General features: G+C 35.0%; 1 protein-coding gene across 3 annotated transcripts in view; it reads left to right on the top strand.

Moving 5' to 3' along the window:
* CNTLN (centlein) overlaps positions 1–11,931 on the top strand; it is a 155,907-nt gene that overhangs the window by 90,109 nt on the left and 53,867 nt on the right. For 2 of the 3 annotated variants that reach the window (XM_072404403.1, XM_072404405.1), the window contains exons 15-19: positions 2,359–2,450; positions 4,742–5,277; positions 7,500–7,653; positions 10,328–10,415; positions 10,712–10,926. In XM_072404403.1, the coding sequence (XP_072260504.1) occupies positions 2,359–2,450; positions 4,742–5,277; positions 7,500–7,653; positions 10,328–10,415; positions 10,712–10,926 (1,085 nt within the window). The remainder of the gene's footprint in view (positions 1–2,358; positions 2,451–4,741; positions 5,278–7,499; positions 7,654–10,327; positions 10,416–10,711; positions 10,927–11,931) is intronic. The other variant, XM_072404404.1, reaches the window with a different exon arrangement.

Here is an 11,931-nt window from a genome sequence, read left to right as displayed (position 1 = left end):
GATTTTTTAGTATTTTGTTCAGAATCTTTTTTTTCTAGGTTTTTCTCCTTTAAAATTGGGTGCGTCTTATAGGCCGGAGCGTCTTATAGTCCGAAAAATACGGTATATCTTAGACTCAGAAGCTGGTATTGCCCCTTTTATCAGAAACAACTCCATTCAAACTTTTTTGCACAACTGCCTTTCGGATATCACAATTTTTTAAATTTCTTCATGCAAAAATTTTTAGTGCCCATTTTCAATTACCTCCCATCCTTTCAGTGTGATGGAAATCAGGCCTTTAATTAGTTCATTTTCTAGCCATATGCTAATGTACTTTAGGTTAGTGGTCGCCAACGTTTTCAGTCCCGTGGACCACTAAAATCACTGGCTCCCAACCGCGCATGCGCGGGGAGCCAGGTGTCACTCAAAGGGGGAGAAACCTCCCGCAGAGTGATGTCATTATGACATAAACCCACCCACTCTCCCATCACAGATCTAACTAAGCCTGCAATGAGAGAGTGGGCAGGTTGTGTCCAGGAACACAGCCCGCCCACTTCCCTGAGCCTGGGAACTGTACTGGGGATGTGGTCCCCGGCTCTGGCCTGTGCGTCCCCTCAGCAGGGTCCTTTTCCTGACCCTGCTCGAGGGTACATCGGCCAGAGCCGCGGACCACCAAAATTTTCTCACGGACCACCAGTTGTCGACCGTTGCTTTAAATTATCATGTTGAAACATCTTTTTCTGGTATAACTTTAACTTTGGAGCAGATGGTATCACATTCTCATCAAGCTCACTTTGATATGATTGCAAGCTGCCCATGCCCTGAAACAGTGAAACAACCCAAAATCATAACTTGTGCGGGGTTGTTCTCCTGAAATGCTATCCTCAGTCTGAGCCGCACCTATCTATTGCTATTGTGGACAAACATCTCCATTGTTGATTCACCTTTCAGAGCACATTTATCTAGTATACTCATGAAAGGGTCTTTGCCTCATTTATGTACTAATATCTACAGCAACACTATTGGTAAAGTGAAACTCCAATATTTATTATGTTTTGGGTGAAGGAGGGAAAAATTACAACTATCTGTAAACATTTTATTGCCATAGTTCCTAATTTGGGGAACAATTGCTTATACATCCTGCCTAAAAGAGAGTTATTGCCAGCAAGTGGGAAATCCTCTGCTGACAATAGTCACAGTAGCTGAGAAGTTATCTTCTGTGTGGGATGATGTTTTATATTTGCAGATTTGTGTGCCATTTTCCTGTTTTTTAATTTCCTGATTTTTTTTTCCTGTAACTTTTGGTGGCAGTTAGAAATAAATCTTTATATCTTTTACACAATAGATTTCTAGATTGTTGCTTGTAGAAGCTGTGAATGACTTTCTCTATTTTTAGTATGTAAAAATAATATATAAACCATGACCATTCATATTGCAGTACATCAAAACTCAACTAACCACTTACACTAATCTGTCTACATTAAATGTTAAGAGTTGTTCCTATGGGTTACAATCATCTTCACATCATCCTTATTTATTGTGCTGCCTTATTAATAATATTAATAATAATAAAAGTAAGTTTGTATTTTCTACCATGTAATGATCCGACCGTTTTTAATTTTTGCCTTGTTAAGTTTATCAGTATTGACACAGGTCTGTATTTGTATTTAGGCTTTTGCTTGCATTTGACTTTCTTTCCATTTACAGTTTTCACCAGTAATTGTGATACATTTGTAATTTCATACATGTAATTTCATTCACTTCTTCAATGGCAAAGGTGGTTGATAGACAGGCTCTGACTGAAACAGTTCACATTACACATTTCCTAATCGATGTGCTTTATCTTACAAAGTAAAATATACGTCTGCTGAACATGTGTAAAAGAAGAGGTTTAAAGTTTTACTCCATCCTAATTCTGTTACGATTTGCTTTGTTCCCCAATCACTCTGATCCTCCTAGCAGGGGGACAAGACCCGGAGAATAAAACTGTCTGAGACTATAGATAAAAAGGCAATGAATTTTGCTTTCAAGGCAAAAGACGGTGCAGTCTATAAAAGAATGAAAACCAGAATAAAAGTACAGTATCTTTAACCTGCAGATGCATTGTACCTTTGTAAAGTTCGTACTGTATAACACAAAAAGGAAATAACTATGATGTTCCAAAGGCTTTGTAATTGTATGACACCAGACTTTGAAAAAGGTCAGTGCTTAGAGACTGTCCAAAACTTGACAAGAAAATAGATCAATTTATTCAGAATAAGCAGAGTAGAGTTCTCATTGTTTTTATGATGACATGACAAACTTGTCATCATAGCTTCTGTGTGAAGTGACTTTTTATATTCCTATGTATTTCATTTTTTCTCTTTATTTTTGTTACAGAGCTGCTAATAAGACTTGGCAAAGAAGAAAATGTCAGAAGCAGCACTCCAAAGAAAAATATAGGAGATACTGTGCAGTACACGTTGCAAAAGGTACTTTTATCTGCATAAACATAAAAGGGACATTGGGGTTGAAGGCCTCATCTAAATAGTAACCTTGTTTTCTAAACTTCTGAGGCTGAATATAGTTTTTAATACATACCACCAATTGTCTAGTAGGTTTTGGCCTCACATATAAAAGGACCAATGACCTTTAAGAGAGAACTTGACTTATGTATTGTAAAACTACAAGCCAGACATAAAATGATATTCTATCCATTCTACAACAAGTCCTATTGAGCATAAAACAGCTTACCCCACTTTTAGGCAAACTATTAATATGGTGGTGAAAGGGATTGAAATCAAAGAGAATTTCATTTTATAGGCAACTCGACAACATTTTTTGGTCTTACTATAACGATAGACAATTCTTAGAGCTCAATTTTGGTTCAAAGGTAGATCCTCTTATGGTGTTTTGCTTGCCTCGAAAGTTTTCATCAAGTAGATTGTAAAGAAAACAGCGAGTTATTTCACACTAAATACAGGCAGTAATTACATAACTAGAGACCAGTGCGGTGTCTTCCATTTTATTTACAGATAATGTCGTGAAAGAAGTACAGCAATTTAGAGCAAATGATTTGATTGCTTGTACTCCTAACAAATGCCATATGGCCAGGTAATGAATGCTGTCATCTTGTTATTATGGAATGACAAACATCATGTTAACATAATAACATACTGAACAGGAAATGCTCACTTTCATTTATGTAAAGATAGAGTGAGTAATTGGAATTATTTGAGTACTGCAGTTTGGAATGTCACCTGGTTTGTTCTAAGTTATCATCTTTATATCCTAACTCTAATTTTATTTGCCAGGTATAAATTTTCATCTCTGCAGATGTAAAGTGCTACATTGCTAAGAACGAGTCTAAGCCCAGAAGGCATGTTCTATTTCCTTTTAATCATCTTTACTAACTTGCAGTGTATAACATTATGCACATAGATAAGAAAAACATTCATACGAATTTAAAATACCAATAGCTTAAGGGGACAGCATTGTGCACTAACGATTTTGTTAGTTTTGAAGGATATGCTGTCACATGATTTCAAGGGAAGTGAAATATCAGAATATATTTATTTTTTAACATCCAACTTTTCAGTCTTTATTCCTAACCTAATGAGCACAAAACAAAGAGATCTTTATTTTATATTGTTTTTTTTTTTTTTTAATGCTGCACTTTTCACTATAGTAATAAGTTTTAATTTTAGGTATTTTTGCAATAAATTTCCCAAAATTTAATTTTCTAACTTTTGACTAAAGCCTATATACAGTTGGCACTCCTTTGGTGTGGAAGTATGTTGATAAAGTTGGCAGAAAAAAAATAATTTTGTTTGGTAACCCACCTAACGGTATTCCCGAGTGTGACTCGGGGTGAATTTTACGTGCAAAAAGCGGTAATCCTGTGTCACACTCGTGGTCATTAAAGACAATAAAAAACCCCCACTTACCTTGTACCTTGGCTGCAATCATTGATTAGCTCAGTGTGCTATCCCCGGGGCACTGGTTAATTAAAAATTGTTAAACACAAACACTTATTTTACCAATAATTCTTATTTTTTGTTTAAACACATTTTTTATTAGTTTTTTATCAGAATTTTTGCCGTTAAATTTTTTTTTTTTTTTTTTTGGGTCGGGTCTATCCGAATTCGAACAGCCATATTCGTGTGTGTGCATTAAAATTTGAACACCAACACTACCTACTAGTGCTAAGAGGTTGCACTTAAATGCTGTTAGACACACTTTTTGAAGGATTTTTTTAATTGAGCTTTCCAGTGTCTACTTTTTTTCCTTTAATTCTGGGAGATTAGCAGCAAAACGATTTTACATATCTTTTGTACACCAACAGTAAGTCATTATTTTTGTATGAGCAATTAATTGTTTTTTTGGCTTTACAATGCTTTGGTAGAATGTGCTAAAGACCCCTGTCGTTTTGTTTGGCTAAATTATAGTATCAGTTCCACAGCAAAAAATGAATTGTTTGTTTTGTGTGACCCATAAAGGATATTTCCCTTGACCTCCTGTCCAGAGATGCGTCTGGAAGTCAGAAGGTGTCACCAGAATAGATTTTCCTGTGATTACTCAAATATTTTGGATTTCCCATAACTTTTTGTATTGGAGACAATGATTACTGGGGCAGATGGTGAAATTGATGGGGCACAGACTGCAATAAAAATATTGTATTACTAAAATTTTCATTAAATGTATGCATGTATTTTGTTATAATTGTTTATATTATAGTCACATTACATTTGCAAAATGTTATTTTTTATCTTCTATGTACTAGATAAGCTATCTGGAAGAAAGGCTGGGTGAGTTAGAAGCAGATTCAAGAAGACTAAAGGAAACGAAAGACGAGTTAACAAAACAAAATAACTCACTAAAGACATCTATCAAGGTTCTTCAGAAAGATGCAGAATTAAGAGAAAAAAAATTGCAGAAAATGCATTTACAATTTTTAGAGGTAAACCAGGCCAAAGAGACCCTAGAGAAGAAGAGGGATGAACTGAACAGAGAGGTTTCCTCCCTAAAAACACTTTTATCAGACACTGACGAACTGAAGAATGAAAATCGTGACTTGCTGAGACAGGTTCATGCCTTGCAATATATGCAGGACTTGACCACAGCACCAGTCCCAGTTTCCTCAAAGGAATTAAAAAAGCAAGGCCACAGGAAGGAAGCAGCACCCAAGGTTAAACAGTATGCAGCCCGGAAAATCACCCTGAGACGTCACCAAGCTTTTCTTAATCAATCCATCAAGACTATGAGCAGTGTGTTTGAGAACTTCAGCAAAGACGGCTGGGAGGATGTGAGCGAAGACAGGTACGGCCCTCATTAAGTCTGCTCTGTGGAGGGGACATTGTGCATATGCAAAGCGCAGGCAAATCGAGATTGAATTTCAACTACTGTTGATTTGGTATTCAGGAAAAAAACTCTGTCAGATCCTTTGAAATATCTTGGGAGGTCTTGTTCTGAGTTTATTGACTGAAATTTGCATGCAAAATTAGCCACAACTGTACGAGCAGTTGAATAGGTGCCAGGAAACCCAAAAGAAGGCAATGCTTGATTTCTTCCAGTGATGCTATTTTCATGCAGTCATGAGGCTTGAAATTGACAGTTTGGCAGGTTGATTTAATTTGCTGGCCCTTTGCATATTCACCACTGACAGCTAAGGATTCCCAGGCAAGCCTACTAAGTCCATTTAGTTATCTTGTGACATGTCAATCCTGGAGGAAAAGCCGCCCCCCCCAACCTCTTTCATTTAGTTAGATAAATTTTAAATGACCCATTTCAGCTTGCTACCAGATGTCTACAAGCTGTTTAACATCCTTTAAATTAAGACCCATCCACACTAATTATTTCATGTATGTTTTATGCATAGTCATTGTACAAAATTTAATTGAACGTTGCATAAAAAAAAAATCTTATTCTTACTCCAAGCCCTGTATTCTCTTTAAACTTGTTTCTTTTTTAGTCTTTATTTAGGCTTTTACTTATGTTAAAGCCTAACAATTGCTAATTTTTAAATGTTTTTTTTTTTAATACTACATATCTATCTTGCCAATGGTAAAAAAAAAAACATATTTTATGATATATATATATATATATATATATATATATATATATATACACAAATTATTATCTGATATGCAAATGAACAGAGTTACAAATGTCTGTTTCTAACTACAATATGTGAGCTTGGGATTATAAGAAATCTGTCTTTCCCTGGGACCTAAACCGATTGATTTGGGCAGATTTGTTAGAGTGTGCTCGTATGTTGTCTTTTGGTAATAAATTAATATATACGTCAATGTTTGGGTTTTACCTGTCAGTATATTTTACTGGTCTTTCATAGGACTGCCATGCACCTTAGTTGATAGATCAGCTCAGAGTGACAATAAAATTAAGAACACTCATAATTTTTATAGAGTGGGAGGAAATTTTACATTTGACAGTTCTGTGACTCCATTTGGATATTTCCTCTCATCTCCTCTTCCGAGAACAACTGTCAGGCTGTGGATTTTCCATCAATTTTCTTCCCGCTGACATCTGTCATTGGGACAGGAAGTGAGTAGATATCTTGCCAACGGGGACAAAGTCAGGAATAAAGATTTGAACAAGGTTCAAAACCTTCCATGCGCTATTCAAAAGTCCAGATCTGCTTGATCAGAATTTCTTTTTTTGCTTTAATATGAACAGAACAATGGAAAAATAAATTACACCAACCAATTATTGATTTAACCAAAACTAAATTATTAAAATACACCTATTATTAAAATTTATATTGAACTTTAATACAGAGTAGGGAAAAGTGTTTCAAGGAAGCTAGGCAATGTGTCATATCTGGAGTACTACTTTGACCCCTGAATAAATACAAATATTCTGTGTTTACTGAGGGATGAGGTCTAAGGATATGCACAAATATTCCTACTGTCAATTTGTTGTATAATGGAATTACAGGGAAAAGACTGCAACAGACCAATAAACAGCAATTAGTAATAGAAGTAAAATAATATTATTCTAACCACTGGTTCTGCATACTTATTCTGATCCCACTTGATTAACACAAATTTTTCATTTTGACACAGGAGGGGGAACTATCTGGTGGAAGAAATAAGGGGGGATAAAATGGGGGACAATAGAGGCAGAAGGGATTGTGATAAGGAAAGGGAAAGAAAGAAAGCTAAGGGGAGAAGGTGGAATGCAGTGGAGCAGCCATAGAGAAAAATACCAAGTACCAAACTACCTTCTTTTTAATGCATAGAGAGGAGTACAAGGAACTAAAATAATGAGAAAAGTATATAATTTACAGAAAAGAATAAACATCCTTTACCCCAGTCAACCACCCCATATTTAAGATAAATAGAAACCCCAAGTAGTAGACTTCATCACTGTAAAAGTTGCAGGCTTGAACAAGATTATCTATAAGATCATTTCTTTCACATGTAGTAATTGCTATACATGTTTTTCTTTAATTATTTGTGCAGCTTTGGTTAAATAATAAAATAAAATTGTAGTAAAACAAAACTGTTTTTGTATTCCAGTGATGTTGGAAGTGAACCAGTTGAGGATATGGAACATGTGCCTGTAAAATCTATACACACTAGTGATGAAGTAAGCACCATGGAAGAAAGTAACAATGATGACATTATTCAAGATGAATGCAAGAGAATAGTCAGGGTAAAGTGTAATCATCAGGTGAGCGCAAGCTAGTTTTCTACTTTATGCCAAGAAAACCAGGTGCAGGTTGTGCTCACTGCTTTTTATATCTGCTCATTTAAATAAAAATAACTGTGCTTTCTTTGTTTTATAGATTATATAAGTGGTTTGCCTTTAGCTTGAGAGACACTAGCTTTTTTGCTCCCCAGGGAACTGGATTATTTAATGGATTATTTGGTACATTAATACAGACTACTATTCCTATGCTTACTGCGATTTTACTGTTCACAGTCAAGTTCCCACATTGCGCAACATATCTCAGTAAAAAAGTAAATTTGTAGGTAAAGGAAACCAGGCTGCCATTGCCTTTTCCTTTTTAAATTTAGAGATGACAGAAATGTATGCTTGTCCTGGTATAGAAGTTCAACAAATATTGAGGTATTTAGGCTAGTGTAAAAGCCAGGCAACTCCCAGCATTTTCATTAGGGTCAGCAAAGGCATCCTTCATAATTCTCACAGTAAGGATTTCTTTAATGAAATATGGATGCCGTCAATGCTGACTTCCGATGAAGAATAAGCATGTACATTTATTCTATTAGTTCTGTTCTTATTTACACAGTGGTTTTGTGTGAATAAGGTTACATTATTTAGCTTACCTACATAAAAGTCTCACTAGCCTGTATTTTATGGAGACTTAAAAATCCAAAAATGTGCTTCCTAAGCATTTCACCTGCTACTTCTCATGCCAGCCCCTTGTCTAAACCAAGCAAACCCCAAATTCACTCATCCATGCTTAGAACATGCTGTGTTTTTTGGGCCTGATTTATACTTTTGATCCAAAAAAAACCTGGAATAAATCTGGCTGAAATCTATTTCAGGTTTGCAGGATCACCCATGTTCATTGATGAAAGTGTATCCTCCCCAGTGTTGGACAGCTTTAATAAATCAGGCTCCGTGTTTACGTAAAAAAAAACTTCAGGACTAGTTCACTTTATGATAAATGTAATGGAGCCCAAAGGTGTATCTCCAATTAACAATCCTAAATGTTTGTGCACATGTTTATTAATTAGACATATTATTTTTATGAAAACAGACATTTCATCTCTTCAGCTGACTTTGAAATTCATCATTTTTATTTATTAAGCATTTTTCCTTTCAGCATATTACAATATTTTATAAATCTTCCTATCATAGTATATTTTATCATGGTTAAATTCAGCGTTCATCTGAAAGATATTTTTCATAATTGGTGCGCATTTAGAGACTCTTTTTTAATCCCAGTGTTTTCATCATAACAGAAATTTCTGAGTATTCCTGTAATGCTCATTATTATTTTATGCATACAACAGCAATTCTTATCTGTGTGGCATTTGCACAAGAGCTCCTAAATTAAACGAAATGCCCTTGTGATGATAAATTCAATAGCTTTATTCATGATCTGCTATGGTTAGTTTATTTCTAACTGGATCTGTATTACTATTCTGAATTACTACATTAGATTCATATAATTGGTTACTGGAAGTATATTTAATTTACATTTATTTGTGGCTCTCAATTACATTTTCTGCTAATGTCAAACCAGTCATATTTTTATGGATTAGACCACTATTTCAATTGCTTTGCTAAAACTTCAAAAATATGAGTTTACTTATATAACTTCATATGCTGCATATTTTTTTTTATCACATGTAGGATATCAAAGTCTGAGCGACTTGATGATGTTGATTTCTAAAATGTTATCCTAGTTTGCTTTATATTTGAAGCACATGTGTACAGCAACACTTTGGCCACCTAGGCTCCATTTACCCTAAAGTGCTGTGTCCGCTGACGCATGTTAAAACTATTGCATTAGGGTCACCCTTTTATATGACTGGGCTGCTCAGTGTATCAAATTAACATTTAACATATCAACCTGCTCAGGCTGTCAAGATATTGGTCATTGAGGAATAATGATTTGCTCCTGGGAGGGAGCACAAAGTAGACACAACTTAAATGAGTCAAGTACTTAGGGTGCATCTTTTACACCTTTTGAGTATTTTCCTCCTTAGCTCACACTCCAGTAATGTATCTAATGATGCCTGCTGTTCATTTGGCAGCTAATACCCTTCTCTTAGACTCATAGCTGCATTCCGCAACTAATTCAGCCATCATGGTCAATAGCAACTGTTTCTGACAAAGTGTGAAATTTTAATTCTCTGATTGTTTTCATACTGCAGATGTTATGATTGTTTTCATACTGCAGATGTTCTGTGTTGTAATATACAGGGAAACAATTTGTTGGATTTTTAGCAGCACAATTAAAAAAAGGATTACCTTTATTTTCAAAATTAATGACAGAAAGCACTACTTTTGTGGTTCTGTCTAGCTTTATTAGGGTGAAGTCACTCACCCAGAACAAGTATGTCAAAAAGGAAATTCAGAGGTCCTTTGTATGTGCCAGGATAGTAGTTTAGAAAGTTGTAATATCATAAGGTCAATAATATAGTCAGGAAAGTCAGTAAGGAAGAGAAAAAGGACAGAAATATCTGTCTCTGTAAATCCTTTGTAGACATGTCCTTTAATAGGATTTATTTTAAAAATTTTATGAGGAAGAGATTGTGGAGAATAATGTCAAAATGTATTTATACTAATAAAAATGCTAGCTGTCTAACTCCTGGATGTAAAATGTATTAAAATAGTAAAGTGTTACATATTTTATCCAAATTTTCCACAGAATGGATGTTGTGAAAGAAATTTAAGAAAAGCAGGCCATTTAAAAAGATGTCAATTAAGAGTGAAATGTACCATGTGTGCAAAAAAAGGTATGTCATTTTCTACTAAAGTGTTACAGAAAAAAAAATGTTCTTTTATTTGCAGGTTTACCTTTTTCTTCAGCAGAGCCTTAATAGTGATTGAGCATAAGAAAGAACTTGTCCAGTGTGTAAGCCTAAACAGAAGTTTATCCAAGTGTGCTGTAATGCTGTAATTTGCAGGTGTCTCAGATGTAAATGGATGCAAAAGTTACTTAGTTACTAGCAAAAGCCTTTTTTTGTTTTGTTTATTGCAATAAAATAATGACTGCAATAAAATAACCAATTTTCAAATGTCCTATTTTTAGTACGAAAAGACCTTAAAAAGAAAAGATACCCCTGTACTGCATCAGCATCATTACTGGAAAGAGTTGCATCCTTACAACACCAGGTATCTGTATTACAGAAAGGGAAACAGGCTGCCATGGCCTCTGTTAGCAAGTTGAATGCAGAAAAAATAAAACAAGCAGCTGAATTACAGATGGCAAACCAAAGACTTCAAATCAGCAAGCAGATGACAAAGGTAAAGAATCTTTTTTGCTTTGCATGTAACCCGACGATTAGGGAAATGATGGCAGTTCTCTAATAAGACCAAACCCATCAATATTAATATATTCATTTCATTTTTCATTTCCCATGTCATATCTGTGTTATTTGCTTTTTCTGTAGTACATGGAATGAAAAAAGGCACTAATCTATATTTTTTTCAAATGATATACTTTGAGCATTTGTTTTCTTCCTACTACCTGTTCTAACCTGGTCACAGGCATGTTTTCACTGCTGGATAGATTTCCTCCCAAGGCAAGAATATTCTAGTGGGCAGCTGTTCTGTTTATCAATGCTAAGCTGAGTCTACAATTTTACCAGCAACTTTAGGCCTTACCAATTAGTCACTTAAATGCCATATCTCACAATTTATGCGTAATCAGCATACAGTAAGCCAGCAGGAAGTCAGTATTAGGTGAAAGGTTTTACACTTTGTTTTAACAGTTTTTTAATGGTAATGTTCTCAATTTATTTTATTTGACGCAGACATATAGATTTACTGTGTGAAAATGTCCACAAGCTGTTCTGGAAATATTATCAATAGTTCATATTATTATTATTATTATTATTAATATTATTATTAATAATTATCAATAGTTTTTTCTTAGTCTGTGTGTCTGTATAATTTTCTCCTAATCCCCTAATCCACACTTCTGGTTGTTTCTATGGGATAGTACATATAAGAATTAGCTTTGTTTGTTAACAAACAGGCTTTTGTTACCTACAGTAGGGGGTGCCCATCGGGGGGATTTGGATGAGCTCCTGGGTTCTCTCTACCTTCCAAATGTCTAGGTTTATTTAGCAAACCACAATAAAACTGCTTGATGAAAATCTATTGGCACGAGTGTTGGTGACAGCTTGCTCTAAAAAAAGGATTCCTAAACATTGGGCCTGATTTGTTAAAGCCCTCCAAAGCTAGAGAAGATAGACTATCATGGGTGAGCCTAGGTGTTCCAGCAAACCTGGAATGGTTTTCTCAAAA

The sequence above is a fragment of the Pyxicephalus adspersus genome, chromosome 3 (genome assembly GCF_032062135.1).
Source record: "Pyxicephalus adspersus chromosome 3, UCB_Pads_2.0, whole genome shotgun sequence".
NCBI lineage: Eukaryota > Metazoa > Chordata > Amphibia > Anura > Pyxicephalidae > Pyxicephalus > Pyxicephalus adspersus.
Note: the sequence above shows the minus strand (reverse complement) of the source record. Positions and strands in the feature narration are given on the sequence as shown.